We start from the raw sequence: 17431 nt of genomic DNA, 5'->3' as shown, positions 1-17431 counted from the left end.
CAGAGTATTACGCCAGCTTGTGGCAAGCTAAAACCCTTGAAAAGTACTTGCATCTTTCTAAACATTACCAAAATATATATATATATTAAACTCAAGAGTTAAATTAAGGTGCCTTTCACATCTAAAGCTCACTAGTGGATTTACTCATGCACTCTTACAGGCACAAACAATCCAACATCTAACTGTAAACATAAACAAAAATAACTTACAACTACTAGGCTTCTAATAAAAACTGCAGTAACATATTCAACTCCTTTGAACACTGTTTCAGAGACATAGAGAATTTCATTCTTACATTTTTATGTAATATAATCACGGACCTGAGTGCCGATCATTGCGGCTGCAGAGTTTCTAATAATGTAACTAGGCTATTGTATCAGACAGACCGCTGACAACGTCGTCAAATGGGGGAGGGGTGCTCTCGGTAATCTGTGTTTGGGCCATTCATCGATCAAATAAAACACGTTTAGATTATTGAACCAACTGATGCACAATTCCCTCTTTATGTAGCACTGGCAGTTGTGATGCCACAGCCTGAGAGGACGTTCGGGTGAACGTTTTGCTCAGTCAGTGACGATGCTCTTACGCCCGTTCAGAGTATGGGAAGGCAATGTGGACTCCCCATTGGCTTACAGTCGATGAGGAGAAAGTTACTACTAGCACAGGGACTGAATAAAGACCATCTTGCGCTTCACACAAGCTGGTAAAAACAGCAGCATGTGTCCCACATTAGAACAAGCACTTCCAGACTTAATTGATGTGTTAAATCAAGTGAATTGCAGATGGTCACTTTGAAAAATAGAACAAGCCTGTAGCACTGCTAGAACAGTGCAGTATTGTATGAGTTACAATTATATATAATATTTTAATTAATATTTATCATTATTATTAAGAACCGTTTCAGTTATTTGGAAAAATTAGTGCCAGTCTTACCTATGACTCTGAGCTCAGTGTTGGTGAAGACTCGCCCATGCTTGTTCTCTGCCACACATTGGTACATACCAATGTCGGCCAGCTTTAGACTGCTGATGGTCAGCACCCCATTATTTGCTTGAACTCTGTCCTGGAAAAACACACAAATACATATGTTATGAAGATATAATATCCAAAGTAAGGTACGGTACAGATATAGCAACATACTGCACACTCAACAAAATCAGAATAAATCAATTCGATTTTTTTCTTTTTTTCTTTTCGAGTTACACAGCGCATGCGTCGAGACGGACACGCTGTTCAAGGAAAAACAAACAACAATGGTACTTTTTGCTCTATTTTGGAAACATACTGGGTGGACATGGACACTTGGCGATGCGCTCTGTTCAAGGAACAATAACCAACGCGTCACGGACACAACTTCACTTTTTAACGTGATCTGTTATCCAAACAGACTGTATAAAGGCATGGGACCACGGACAAAAACATCACTGCACTTTTGGACACGCAAAGCGGGAATCAACGCTAGGTTCGAGCAGCAGCAACAGCAAATTATTTAATTTGGTTGCCTTACTTTCTTTACTTGATAAGAAATCGTGCTGTTTATTTGCTCGCCAAACTTCGCGTGTGCGGCCAGTGAATGTGTATGTGAAACACATGAAACACTTTTTTTTTTATTGTTGCTGGCCAGTATTTTGCTTACCTCACACACTTTGCTTTTGCTGCTGCTTCTGTACCTGGATGCATAGTGACAAATTAACTTCATTCTTGAACATGTCTTGTCATCTATATCATTGCCTTTGAAAATTCTCTTTTACTGTTCTCTATTACAACCATGTAATCTAACAGCAAATGCTATCTCATTTCCATCATCAACTACCCTTCTGCATATATATATGTTACAGGACGATTGAATAACCAGGACGATTGAAGAAGGAGCACTTGTTTTCAGGCAATTCTGTAAAACCAACGCTAGAGGGCAATGCAAGCCAGACTAGAGGGAGGGTGTGTGTGTGTGTGTGTGTGTGCATGCGCGTTTGTGCGCACGCGCACACGCATGCACACACATGCACGCGCATGCACACACATGCGCGCATGCACGCGCCCGCACACACACGCATTGTTTTAGTTTCTCCCTGAGACACACACACACACACACACACACACACACACACACACACACACAGTGATCCATGAAAATAACTATTCTGTCCCTATCGGTTTACAACTCGGACGGCGCTGTGTCGACTATCAGAGCATCGGCCGGTCAGCGCGGGCACTCGCGCCTGGGGGCGCGAGGGCGCGCCTCCTCGGCCTCAAGCTCTGCTGAGTCGGCGCGCCTCCGTCATGGACAATAACTATTATCACGTGCGTGTGAACGCGTGTACAGCGTCCCCCTAGCGTAGCTTCCTGGTTGCTAAGTGGGGGGAACAACAACAGACAGGTCCGCGTCGCAGCAAAGCCCCGCCTCGCCCCGAAGCCCCGTGCCTAAAAACGAGCGCTCTGTCTTCAATCGTCCTGGTTATTCAATCGTCCTGTAACATATACACCAAATTCTCAACTGGCATCAATCATACCCACTACTCAAAACAACACCTTCATTGCTCACTACATGTACACAATTACTAAATCTTTGCACCAATAAACACAAACGCTGTGTTAACCACACAGAAGTTCTGCACACGCCTGAAGGGCGCTTTTTTCTATTATATATATAATTGACAGTCACAGTAGATGCACTATAGTAACAACTCTTGATGCTGAAACAATTATGTCCATGCTGGCCAAGTCTTGCATCCTACCAGGATTTTCTCTTTCTACATATAGCATCTTTGTATTCACATAAGGCTGCATATTTTCTCTACTCTAACTACTTTTGTACAAGGCCGCAGATCGCATTGCAACTTGGGGGAGGGGAGGCACAACATGGAATTTTCTAAATTGCTCACTGCAAAATAAGAACGAGAAACTGTAAACACACAGTGGCAGCCTTTGCCATTTGGAGGCCCATTTAAGAAACCATTTGAAACACTATGCATTCTTTTGACACAAACACTATAATTACAGTAAAATAACAGTGTATACTGTACTGTAGATCCAGTAGACTACAACTATGTGTCCTTAAGCACCATGGACAGCACCACATACAGCAACATTGTTGCTAAATCCTGTTGTTGATCTCCTCGCCGTCATTATGGCTTTTTACCGTAAATTTCGGACTATAAACTTTTTTCCCATTTTTCGACCCTGCGGCTTATATAACGGTGTGGCTTATCTATGGATTTTTACAGCTAACGGCCACTAGGGGACCTCCTAAATCTATGGATTTTACACCCGCGGCTTACAGTCCAGTGCGGCTTATATATGTACAAATCATTCAATTTAGCTGCTGCGGCTTATATTCAGGTGCGGCTTATAGTGCGAAAATTACGGTACTTATTTTAATGTTTTTCTTGTATATTTTTTACACCTCTACAGTAGCCACCTATTTTCACCTTTTTTCTGTTTCAAATGTTTTTATTGTGAAGCACAGGATAGGATTATACATTTTCCGTTCACATACATGGATTGCTTCCTTTTTTTTCAAAACACCATATACACAAAATAAACAGGTAAAATGAAAAGAATACACTCAAACTTAAACAAAAAAGAAAGGGACACTTCTGGGGAGGGACCCTTCCCCCTCCCCAGAAGTGCTGCCCCAAATTACGTGCGACGCTTTTCGACGATGACTTGCACTAGCCTGCAGTATTTTGATTGGGATCCGCTACTCCCATGAACCACAGGGGACTTGAAGGGGAAGGAGAGCCATTGTTAGTGGTGCAATTAAGTTGGAGATCAAATTGACCACCACTCCCTCCCTAGTATCCTATCGACCAACGTGAATTTGTTGGACAAGAAACTGGATGAACTCGGGGAAACTAAGGACTACAACGTCATGTGCCTCCCAGAGACCCGGCTGCCATTTCACCAGGGGGATTTACCTTGCATCAGGCGGCCAGGCACCAACAGCTGTCCGGGAAAAGAGGGGGGGGGGGGGTTATGATCAATTACAATGGTGTGATCAAACAAATGTGCATTCCCTCCAGTCTTTCTGTTATCTCTCACTACTGTATAGCCATTCTGGCTCCCAAGGGGGTTCACAACTATTGTTCTATTCACTGTTTACATTCCGCCACAGGCAAACACCGACCAGGCTAACGAACAGCTACACAAGGCTATTAGCATTGCAAAGAATAAACATCCAGAGGCTGCTTTCATCATGGTTGGGGATTTCAACCAAGCGTCTCTGTGGAAAGTATTACCAAAATACTTCCAGCACGTGACCATTCATCAATACTCCTCTTACAGCTGGATACTGCACTTTCTGTCGGATCAACGGCCGGTAGTGAGGATGGGCTCCTTTGTCCGACTGACCCTCAACTGTCAGAATGCAGCCTGCCAGCCCCCTCCTCTACTCCCTCTACACTCATGACTGCGTGGCCACACACAGCTCCAAACCTGGTGATAGGCCTGACACAATGACGAGACAGCCTAGAGGAAAGAGGTTGAAAACCTGACACAATCGTACCAGGAGAACAGCCTCTCAACGTCGATAAAACCAGGAGCTGATCATGGGCTACAGGAGGCAGAAGAGAGCATGCCACTATCTACTGTACCATACATGGACAGCATAACAGTGGAGACCTCTCCTGGAATGAGCACACCGGCCACGTGGTGAAGAAGGCACAGCTACGCCTCTTTCACCTTTAGGCGGCTGAAGAAATTTGGCATGGGGCTCAAGATCCGTCTTCTACTGAGGCACTACTGAGAGCATCCTGACCAGTTGTATCACTGTCTGGTATGGCAACTGTACTGCCCTAAACCACTGCAAACATTTTTAATGTGTAAATATTTCAAAGTTCAGCTCTATCGGACCTGGGGTGTGTGCATGCGACAATTACAGCACATACAGACATGCATGCTTCAACTTTATCGGTCTATAAATGCATTGAATCTATGCATGTCTGTCTGTGCCCCCCCCACCTCCACACACACACACACACACACACACACACACACACACACACACACACACACGCACACGCACACACTCAAGACCTGTACAACTGATCAATTTGTATCACCGAGGACCCTTTTATGTCCATATATGGAGATCCCTGACGTTAGACATGTCCATATTTGGATTACGGGCACACAGACAACAACACTGCCTGCCCTCAACAGCTTGAACTTTTATTATAGATAGATGACAAGCAGAAAAGCAGGGCAGCTTGTCCAGCAACAGGGACAGTGACAGTCAAACAGAAAAACCACGGCAGGGCACAGTTAGTGAGGGAAAGGTAAGGGAAAGTGGAAAAGTGGTATTCTTGTCACAGTACATTTGCAAATACAGAACGTGAAATTTGTCCCCATGCATTTAACCCATCCTAACAGTTAAGCGCAGTGGGTGCTATTAATACAGCGCCAGGGGAGCAGTTAGGGGTTAAGTGCTCAGGAACACTAAGACACAGACCGGGGGGCCAGGGGGCGAACCAGGGACCTTCTGATTCCCAGACGGCCCCTCTACCCATTCAGCCATGGCTTCCAGAAACACAAGAGACCGTGCAGGGACGCCGACAGTCAACCAGAGAACCACAACAGTGCACAGGCATTAAGGAACACGAGGCTTCGAAGGGACAGCGACAATTAAACAGACTAAACACGGCGGAGCAGAGCAGCGAGATGCGAGAGGCCGCAGGGCGTCATGCCGACAGTCAAACAGACGAACCACGGGGGGAGCATAGGGAGCAAGGAACAAAAGAATATTTGATTGCACTGGCAGTCAGATTGTCTGAAAACCTGCTCAAACGTGGAGTCATACGTCATACATGTAGATGCGTCATAGGTGATTGACGTCACAGACTGGCCACAAGATGTCTGAGATTCACATGAAGCCACGCCGTTATTGGACCCCACATTGTTCTTTCTACCAGTACTGTGTGGTATACAGTATCAGTACCCCATGGAGTTTCCATTGGAAGACAAGAGTCATTTTTCATTCTGCTTTATCAGCCGAGAACGTAATGAACCCAGCACCCTTTGAAAGGCCAGCACCAAAAATATCAGGGCATATTCCCACTACTCTTTCCACTACTCTGCTTACTGTAAGTCGCTCTGGATAAAGAGCGTCTGCTAAATGCCTAAAATTTAAATTGTAATGTACTTTTATCAAACCAAGTAAGCCTTGCCGAGCCATATGACCCATAGGGCAGGAGCCTCTCCTGCTTGTTGTATAAGTACATCCCCCAGCCATGATATACAAGTACACCCCCTGGACATGATGTTAGTATGTCACGGTACAGGGACTTACCCCCAATCCAACCCTTACAACAATTGATATACAGTAGTATACAGTGTGTATGTGTGTGTGTATATATATATATATATATATATATATATATATATATATATATATATATATATATATATATATATATATATATATATATATATATAAATAAATAAATATTGATTGATGAACAGCTTCTGTCCTGGTAAAACTCAGACCACTGTATTCAAATTTTAAAAGATGCTGATAGCATTTTGATGTTTTTCATTAGAGAAAGGTTAGAAACAGCCCAATTATCACCTTGTACGAATGGCAAATAGTCGATACTGTATGAGATTGCTGTGCTAAAAACACCTCTGAGATGGGTAATTAGGGCTACATGTGGACATTTTAAGTAATATGTCAACTGTGCTGGTTCTGATGAAGAGCCTAATCTAATTCAAGCTTTTGTGTGTGTACATGTGTGCGTGTGTGTGTGTGCATGTGGGGGGGCCCGGCTGTTGATAATTGAAACACTACACATTTTCTGAAGTCTTAATAGGCCTGTAGTGACTAGATGTAACCCCTCAACATAGCACTGAAACCTTGTCAGAAGTCTCCATGCAAGGACAAAACATTTCAGATGTGGAATTTTTCAAAAGAGGGAAAAAAAGCGGCTCGAACAAATACACAAAACGATTGCACAAACTGAATTACGTCCAATATCTTCATCTCTTTTAGCAGGATTTGGCCTTTTATGAGGATTGCCACTGCTTTCTGCACCCTTTTTATAGTTTGTCAATTTAAAGTGCGGGCCAGTGCTCATTGTTCTTGCCCTTGATCTTTCCCCATTGAGTGCAGCCGGTCCTTTTAATGTCATCGACAAGAGTAGTCCAGAGGGTGCTGCCGCCAGTCTGTCTGTTGTCTGAAAGCATTACAGCACTGCCTCTTGAAAAGACAAGGACTGTCCCTTAACATCACTGATTGACCCTGTCGAGGCACTTCAAGCGGGGTCCTTTCTTAGTGCCAGTCATGTGACAGGCAAGTGGCTGACCCGGCGCTAAAGCCAGGGCACTGAGGGGACGGGGTGGAGGGGGGACAGGGGGACGCTGGTGTGCATACAGCATCTTCCAACTGGCACACAAGTCCCAAGGTTTTTGGCTAGGACAGGATGAGTGAAGGTTTTGTACGAAGAGAGGAATCGGTGAGACGGGTAGAAATTGAGAAAAGGACAGAACTCAAGAGCACAGAAGAAACGGAGAGAGAGAGAGAGCGAGAGAGAGAGAGAGAGAGAGAGAGAGAGAGAGAGAGAGAGAGAATTAGAGCGACTGAATAGATGATAGATGGTCGTTTCTTAGGTTACGCGGTGCAACGGCCCTGAGGGATGAAAAAGTTAAAAGAGATGTGAGAGCAGTGCAGTGCTAGTGCCCACGCTACGCTACACTGTGCCCAGTGCCCAGTTAAACAGCCTCAGAGACCCAGTGGGAGCTCGATGATAATCTCTTCAGCAGCAGAGACAAATGGCAGCATACATCTGCCTTATGGTGTTCATTAATTGTGCTCGCCTCGCATATAACATCAGCATTATTTGAAGTCGAGATAGGAAAAACACTTCAGGCACCTTCTTATGGCTAGGCGATATGGACAAAATCAAATATCAAAGTGTTTTTGACCAAATACCACTATCGATTTTGTGAAGATAATATCGTATTGTGACAATATCTCATTGTCTCCGCCAGGCCGAAGGCATGGCCAAGACGATGTTTTCGCCCCCGGCCGTCCCTCCATCAGTCCGTGTGTGTGTCCGTTCGTGCGTGTACAGCTAATCTCCGGCACCGTTGGCCCAATTGACGTGAAACTGTGCGCACACACTCCCTGGAGGCCAAAGCAGAACCTCTGCTTATTACAGGGCAATTATTCACATTGGCCTGTTATAGCGCCACCAGGAGGCCGATTTTTGCAACAAATATTTTCTTGATATTACTCCTACAGATTTTGTCCAAACATCACGCAAGTCGGCACACATTATGTCTTTAGTCATGTCATTAAAACGTACCTATCCGATTTGTCATATTTCATCCTGATTGACTGTGATTGACTTCTAATACCTGGCCTGGCGGAGACCTGTGTTCCGAGGAACACATTTCTATTTATTTATATATAAAAATGTGTTCAATAATAGCAAGCACGTAGTGCTAATGGTCCCTTCTTGTTTCTCTACTAATTATTATTATTCCGCCGTTTTTCGCAGTTCTGGCTTAACCGTGCAGTTGGTTTTTACGAAACTCTGCATAATGGGTCATAGAAAATGAAAGGGTGGCGCTATAGCACTCAATTAAAAATGTAAACTTTGAACAGGTATAACTCATGCCCTGTTTGAGCTATTGCCATGGAACTTCAATACACATATGCGTCTCCTCATGCCGAACAACTTTGACTTTTGACCTCTGACCTTTAGATCTCCCACCATTTTGAATTATATGAAAAACAGTTAAAATCTCTCTCCTCCTGGGATTTTTGCGCAATGTGCACAAAACGTTCTACACATGAATTTTGGACCTATACCGACAAAAAAACGTACTGAAATGTTTTTAAGTAAAAAAAATTAACTTTTATGAGCCAATGAAAATGTTTATGACAATTATTCTTCTGCCCCAACACATAAATGCAGAGTCACATTTTTAAGAAACTTTGCAGTATGGTAGAGGGTCATTCCAAATATCACTGAGACCAATCTTACAAGGTTGTACAATCAAAATGATTTTTTTTCTCTGGATTCCTTGTATCATGACACAACTCATGAGTTTCTTCAACGCACACTTTTTGCTACTACTCCTACAGATTTTGTCCAAAACTCACACAAATCGGTATGCATTCTCTGTAGTAACGTGATCAAGATGTACTGTATCTGTCAGATTTTTCAGATTCATTCCGATTGGCTACGATTGGCTTTCAAAGTTTACGCGAGGGGCCCGTTTAGCACAAAATTCCACACATCACGAACGCAGCGTCCGATTGCCATGAAACTAGTGTCATATCACGATATCTATATATATTGCCCAGATTTACACCTTCTGTTGCATGCCGGTTATGTGACAATCCAACTTCTGACATATTATGTGTACCAGACTGTGCTGGTGCCTGAACCAATAGTGAGTCCACAACAAGCATGTGTCTGACTCTGGAGGTCTTCTGTAATAGAAAAGGGGGGGAAAAGCTCAAAAACGCACATGTGTGTGTATGTAACACAAGGGGGTCTTGGCACTGGAGTGGAAAAATACAAGCGTGAGTGGGTCCTTGTTTCGCTGGGGTGACATTTTGAAGTGACAGCGCTACTCGACGCCATTTAATTCCCTTGCCAAAATGAGGAAGAGAATAAAGAGAGAGAGAGAGGAATATATATGAGAGAGAGGGAGAGAGGGAGGGAGAGAGGGAGAGAGAGAGAGGGGAATAAAGGCAACTAGAGGGAGGACTGATCCATTCTAATGAGGAATAACAAATGGCACCCTTGGCCTCACTCTCTTCCCTCTTCCCTCGCTACACTGCTGACCTTTGGGTTTGGAAATTGATTTACTGTTGCCGCTGTTGATGGTGGCATTTTGAAAATGGTAACACCCCGCCTCATTAATATAGCCACATATAGAGAGAATATGTTACCTTGGCACACCACCAAAGGATCCTTTATAAAATGTTATTTACAAATCATTGCTGCAGATGCACAGGTGGAGGGATAAAGGTTTCATATGGTCACGGATGAGTGGCATCTTGAGGATGTAACCTGCTATTGACCATTATTCACTCTGATGGGGTGGGTTCCATCCCCTGTTCCATCTGGGGTTCCATCCCCTGAGTATGACATTAGAGCAAATTGGTCGTGGTGTGAATGTGGTCAATTGATCCTTGAGAACTGAGAAATTGAGCAAAATGTTCATGACAATGTTGCTTATATGTAACCAATGGAAATAGCCATCATTAGTCCATTAACATTTTTTTGTGTCATCATTTCACACACATTTGAGAGCCAAATGTTTTATCCTCTGCGCTGGGGTCTGCGTTTCGTTCCTATTTTTAATTACAGTGCCCCCAAGCTATGGAAAACCAACACAACCTGCCCTGTTTAAAGGCATGTCCAACACCAACAACGGCAACAGCCCAGTTTAGGGCTCATTACCCAATCCCAACACTGACACTATCAGTGACTATGATTCACTAGAGCCATTTCCTTCAGGCTAAGAGCACACTCGCTCCAGCGGTGGAATAACAACACAACAACAAGGCAAATTGCATGGATGTGAAATGTATTTTGGATGATAAGACGTGTTTCCCCCTTCCCCCCCAGAGAGAAGAGACTTAATGGTAAAATTGAGAGCTGCAGATAGGATAGATCGAGTGCTAGATTACCAATACAACCCCTGTATGATGGCTGGCAGAAAATGGCATAGCTTTGGCTCTTTTGCAAAACAACTCCCAGTCCCCCCCCACACACACACACACACACCCACATCCAATAAGGATGCCAATTTTGGTCACAGGCAAGTGCAGCCATTTCAAAGTGCTATTTTCTTGCCAGAAGCATCTGAATTAGAACCACTGATTCTCAAAGCAAAATAAATAAATCCAACAAACGGCTTGGTTAAACACTACATCTCAAGTAAAAGTTCAGGAAATCTGCATGTTAGCACACAGCAATTGAGATTTTTGTTGAGATTTCACCATCTGAGTTAGAATGTTGTGAGTGCTTTTTTGGGATGGCAGGAAGATGGACGATGGCTAATCAAGTAGCCGTGTAGCCAAATGTATAGACTCCAGCAAAGTTCTGGCAATGTAATATGTTTTCTGGGTGACAACATAGTTCGATGACTAGGAACAACCTCTTGGTTTTCAAGATACCACCTTGAAATCTATGGATCAGCTGGCCATCTGCTTACAGTCAGCCCAATTGGACAATATTTTGAGACTGACAGCATTATGAGAGGTTTTGGGCATTATGAGAGCTTGGGCATCTCACTAAATTGATATCAAGATTTGTTGCATAATCTGCTGTGCAACAAATGCTGTCTGTGGTGGGCTTTCACGATTCAGATTGACTCATGTTTAACCACATTAAACCTGGCATTCCTATTTCTGGAGGGTCATTTTAGGTGAACATATTCAAAAAAATCTAAAATGTAAAAAACAAAGACATTTTTATTTTCTAAACTTGCCCATCTACAAGCTCACAACACATCACAATAGATCTGAGAGCTTGCAGATCTATTTTTGTTATTCGTCGTATAGTGCTTTAAGTGGTTAAAGGACGACTTCACCCATTTTCAACCTATCTTCATATAATTGGTCCTCACTTATGCTCATAATAATATGGTACCATTTTTGTCTACCCTGCCTGTGTCTCAGAGGAGGACTGTGGACAGTTCAGAAACTAGCAGGATTTCTATTACTGGAAAGTTAGTACAACATTTTTTTAATAAGATTTTTGTCTCCGCCAGGCCGAAAGGCATGGCGAGACTATGTTTTGCACCCTCTCCGTCCGTTCGTCAGTGTGTCCACCCGTCATTCCGTCAGCTAATAATCTCCAGCACCATTGGCTTGATCGCAGCGAAACTGTGCACACACACTCCCTGGATGCCAGAGCAGAACCTCTGCCCCAAATGTTTCACATGGGCCTGTTATAGGGCCACCAGGAGGCGCATTTTTGCAAAATACTTTTTTTGACAGTACTCTGAAGTATTTTGTCCAAACATCACGCAAATCTGTACACAGTATCTCTATAGTCATTAAACAAAACGGGTCTTTCAGACTTTTCATATTCCCTCCTGATTGGCTAAGATTGACATCTAAAGTTTGCAGGAGTGGCCCGTTTTGAACAAAATGCCGCATGAACGTAGTGTCCGATTGCGGTGAAGATTTGCACGCACATTGGCACTACGTTGAGGAACAAATGCCACCCTTTTAACATTGCCCAATTATAGCGTCACATTTTTTTTATTTTACTCCTACAAATTATATTACTCACGCAAATTGGTACACATTATCTCTATAGTCCAGTGATCAAGACGGATCCATCCAATCTTTCATATTCCATCCTGATTGGCGAATTCCGAATATTGCTGGCCCACAATAACCTACCTGACCTGGCGGAGACCTGTGCTCCGTAGTTTTAAATAATTTTATCATGAGCATTAGTGAGGACCAATTATATAAAGATACCAGTAGGTTGAAAATGGGTGAAGTAGTCCTTTACTCAGTAAAGGACTACTTCACCCATTTTCAACCTACCGGCACTGTATCTTGGTGGGTTGGATTAAATCCTTAATCACTGCTACTCTCTAGGACCAGACATACAGTACATTGCCTGAAGCCAGCTCAGGGCTCTTTATATTGGAAAGGAAGAGGCCTAACAATGCCTGATTGAGCATGACATACCTTCATCAGATCAGGCTTAGACGCTCTTCGTGCAATCCTTTTCAAATCCCCCTATAACAATAACGACGCAGCCAGCCGTTCAGCTATAGTGCCCACTCATCATGGAAATGTTTGGATCGAGCCATCTCATACAGAATTCTTTTTTTTTTTGTCTCACCTACGCTGACTTCATTTTAATATTGTACTGTATCATACCAGTCTAGACTCCGGTGCATATGGGTTTCACACTCACAGTAACCTGCCCTGGACAATTGTATTTTTGTGAGGCAAGGTCTAGGTGAGGCTATATCAGAGCTGTTGTAAAATAGCAAAAAGCAATAAAAGCAACAAACATGCTATCGTGTATTTTACGGGAGACAGCAGCATCACACCTCTCTTCTTCACAGTTGTGTTTCCCCATTGTATTTAATTATATTCTATTGTATTTTATAAGGAAGCATCTTCTCAGTCAGGGCTCTTTTACAGGAGTCAATATTTTGATTATTATTGTCTCCGCCAGGCTGAAGGTGTGGCCGAGACTATGTTCTGCCCCCAGTCCGTCCGTCCTCCCTGGATGCCAGAGCAGAATCTCTGCCCCACATTTCACATCGGCCCGTTATAGCGCCATCAGCAGGCAGATACCAGGACATATTTTTCATATTCCATCTTGATTGGCTAAGATTGGCATCTCAAGTTTTCAGCAGTGGTTCGCTTTGAACAAAATGCCTGAAATCATGAAAGCAGCATCTGATTGCCGTGAAAGGCCGAGGAAGAAATGCTACCCTTTTCACATTGGGCTATTATAGCGCCACTAGGAGGACGATTTTGGCAATTTTTTTTTTTTATATTACTCCTACACATTTTGTCCAAACATCACACATATCAGTACACATTATGTCTATAGTCATGTGATCAAGAAGAACAATAACTTCATCAACATTAATCCCTCATCTTCTACAGATTCCACTCACCTCTATGACTGAATTCCAAACATTGTTGGCCCACAATAACCTACCTGACCTGGCGCAGACCTGTGCTCCTCGCACTTTTTCCAGCTATTTTCTATTTTCAAACCGTTTCCTACCTCCATGGGGTCCAGGGGCTCTCCATTCTTCAGCCAGCGGTAAGAAGGCTTGGGCTTGGCACTGGCCTTGCACTCCCACACTAAGGTGTCATCAATGGGCTTCTGGGCATCTTGAGGCTTCTCAATCAGGTGTGGGGGAGCTGTGGGACGAAAGGCTGCTGTCACATAAAGTGGTACCATATGAAACACAGTTATTGACAGCCATTACAGAAAACCTGCTTCTTGCAAGTATCATGCATCCCTCCCGCATCAGCCAAGGGTGCAATACTTGAACATTATGGAATACCACCAGATTAGTATACCATAATGCAACTATCCTCTAATCCTTGATTTGCATCTGCACATCCTTCTTGTCAATTGTTTAGATAGAGTCTAGGTACCGGGATGTTGCTTACTTGTTACCCTACTTACTTTGTAGCATATCCATGTTCTTTCTACTTTCTTTACTTTGTCGTTTGATAAATGTTCTTGGCACGTACTCTACTCTGACTTTGTACCTTGTAAGCCGCCCTATATAAGACCACCTGCTAATGCCTGAAGTGTTATCGAAAAAAAAAAAAAATCTTTCACCAGCCAACTAGTTACCATTGCTTGTTACTTTAGACAGATGGAGATGAAGAAAGGAAGAAAAGAAGAAAGAAAAGATGAAGAAAACCTGATTTAAGCAATTCCTCTTGGGGAAGGACCAAACGACTCGAGCACACATTAAGGAGCAGAATGACTATGTCCATTAATCAACAACTCAGTATTATACCTACGTTTGGCCAATGGTCAAAATTATCAATAGGTTGCAGTTATGGCAAATAAATCAATGATCCACCCAAGAAGGCAATTAGTTCATTAAGGAAGCACATTCCTCAATCGGCTTCCAACAGAAACCTGACCTCTGCACAAAAAATAAATAAATACAAATCCCTGTAAAAGCTTAAAATGAGCTAGATTCAATAAGCCATCTATTGAAACCATTTATTGTAAAAAATAATATCTGAGCGATATTAACCCCAGGTTATTGGATCAGATAAATTCATATTGACACAGATATTTTATGGGAACATGTTTTACTTGAGCATAAAATACATCCGGTGGCGATTTAGTGTCAAAGGGTTGTATTTCTTGAGAGATACACATTTTATAGCAGGGATGTTCTCTGCCTTTTGTCTTTCAAAAAAAGTCAAAAAACCCAGAAAGAAAATGCCTGTGTATTTATGATGGTGGTCCTGGCGTCACATAAATGACTAGCGCCTTATCTCTGGCGACAAGGGGCTGAGATTTATGGCCTTTTGGAGACACAATATAACTACCGTCCGCCCTGCCAGGGTCAAGGAGACCTGGGGTGGTTCAGAGGGTCTGGCTTTGCCTTTGATTAGAAAATATCTAGCCATAGCAAGGCTATACAGGGATTCTTTCATGTTTAAGTTGGATAAAATGTGAGAAGTTATTACCATTAAGAAATTATATAATTATTATTGTTGTCTCTTCCTGAATGCTCTCTCCGTCTCCGTCTTTCTGTTTTCCCCGTGTCCGTCATTGTGTCTGTGAGCAGCTAATCTCCGGACAACCCGGCCTGGCGGAGACCTGCGCTCTAGTTCAATTATCATTTAAAAGCCTTTCAAGAGAAAGACAAGTTCTGTATCCCCTATAAAACAAATATGTGTAATACTTTATTATTCGCTGTATTCCCTTTTCACTGACAAATGGTAAGATTAATGTACTAGGAAGTGAGTAAACAATACTGAATTGAAAATACATTACAACAGAAAAACAGATACAATATGACACCCAGCCAAAGATATTAAGAATGAGACCGCCAAAGATAAGATTATGGAGACACAAGTGGCTACTTTTTCAAGTCAATCCGATCTTCTGTGGGCCTATTCAAATGCATTCAAGTGCTGCTGCACCGCGATCAAATTTCATAAATCACTTTGGAACTAGGAAAGGGCAATTAAGTGGGAAATTGAAAGAGAAGGCCCACCTTATTGTTCTTGTGCCAGCATTGGTTATATGTTGCGAACACTAGATCCCTAAATCGATTCTCCTATTCCTCTATGGAGTTGATGGATGTCCCACAACCTCTCGTCTATGGGAGTTTAAAATTAGATTACAGATTTTTATCACCTGGCGTCCAGCCAGCCTGCTGGGCTTTGAGAAAAGACGAGACTTAAGGCTTACAAGGACAGACACGACTCCCCATGACAACAGCAGTGAAGAGAAGGCACTGAGACCATGCCAAATGGGTGACACGACGGTGATAGTTATTGCTTGTTTCAGTTTAAGGAAAGTTAATAAGGCGTCATCTTGTTTTCCGGAAATATCCCACCTTGTTATTGTTTTAGGGCCTGTAGGTCATGAAGTCCCATTACTGTGAGTGCCGTATTGCCCTGTGGACGGGCGCTTCTTGCTAAAATGGAGCATGTTTAATCATCAGCCTACCTACTGGTATCATGAGCGTTTCATCCTACCCACAGGTGCTGAAAAAAAGGCTTTATTATCATATCAAAGCATCTCCCTGGGAGGAAAGAAAAATGTGGATTTGACGATTTCAATCAGGCACATCCCTACAGGGCCCAATGGACTGCCATCATCAATGCATAAACATTCAAATAATGGGGCAGAGAAACCGTAAAAATCCTTCATCGGGTGGCCATTAAAAGCTTTTTCAGTAAATGGGCCATAAGTCCAGTCTTGTTGGGGGTAAAAAATCACCTCTCCCTGAAGGGTGGTATAAATCTGCACGTTGTACCGCCCCAGGTTAGCCCCTGGCCCAATAAAGAGCTTGTCAAGAATGAACTATTGGTAATAGCCTAATTCACTACCTCATTCCACTGTATGATGCAGTTATATATGGTCCAAATAAAAGCTATAGAATGCATGACAACAAATATAACTTCTGTCTGGGGGGAAAGACATTTGGGCCTCCAGCTAGACCAACGAAGGTGAAGTTTTCACTGTGTGCCTGGTAGCGGTGAGGTCTTATGGTTTATTTCCTGAAATAAATGAGTACAGTGGGTGGAGGATATGGTTCTCTTTCTGAACGATTACAAGAAGACTGACAGGTCTTTCCTCCCTAGATACAGTAGATGATGTGATGTGCTCTACACAGGAGAACAAACACATTGAAAGTCTCCTCCCACCCACCGTAGAAAGACAGCTTTCCTTTCACAGAATTCCTTCCTCTAGAGTTTTCAGCCACACATTCATACAGCCCCGCATCCTCTTGTTGAAAGTAAGGGATCTCTAGGACTCCACTAGCTTTGTTCATGTCCACCTTCCTGCCAAATGTAGCTCCGTCTGCTCTCTTCCAGCTGATGGTTGGCACAGGGCTGAAGAAATACAAACATAATGCACATTCACTGGTACAATATATGAATAACAATTTCTCTACCAGTTTTGTAGTCAGGCCAGTCAAAATTACAATTCTTATTTGTTTTCGTTTCAATGAAAAGCAGTATCACAGAACAGTAGATTGCATTTAAAGCTAAGTACAGTCCAAGTACAAGAAGGACTCATTATGGTGTGAAGCTTGGTGTATTTGTTATCACTTCACAGGGTCTTCAAGGGTTATTGTGCAGCTTAAATCAACTATTCAAAGCTAATGGTGCAGTTAATGGTGCATCATTATGCATTGTGTGATTTTGAAATACATTTAAAAGAAAAGTAAAATAAAAAAGGAAACATTTAGAAAATTGTTGTTTTTAGCA

At 42.8% G+C, this 17431-nt stretch overlaps 1 protein-coding gene across 4 annotated transcripts in view; it reads right to left on the bottom strand.

The window, feature by feature from the left end:
- The window catches only part of cntn3a.1 (contactin 3a, tandem duplicate 1), a 116015-nt gene that overhangs the window by 42233 nt on the left and 56351 nt on the right, over positions 1-17431 (bottom strand). For all 4 annotated transcript variants that reach the window (XM_080444649.1, XM_080444651.1, XM_080444650.1 and 1 more), the window contains 3 exons: positions 16869-17053; positions 13731-13870; positions 934-1063 (listed from right to left, as the gene is read on the bottom strand). In XM_080444649.1, the coding sequence (XP_080300775.1) occupies positions 934-1063; positions 13731-13870; positions 16869-17053 (455 nt within the window). The remainder of the gene's footprint in view (positions 1-933; positions 1064-13730; positions 13871-16868; positions 17054-17431) is intronic.

Source organism: Gymnoscopelus braueri (assembly GCF_963280865.1).
Source record: "Gymnoscopelus braueri genome assembly, chromosome: 12".
Taxonomy (NCBI): Eukaryota; Metazoa; Chordata; class Actinopteri; order Myctophiformes; family Myctophidae; genus Gymnoscopelus; species Gymnoscopelus braueri.
The sequence above is the reverse complement of the archived record's forward strand: the minus strand, read 5'-3'. Positions and strand labels throughout refer to the sequence as shown.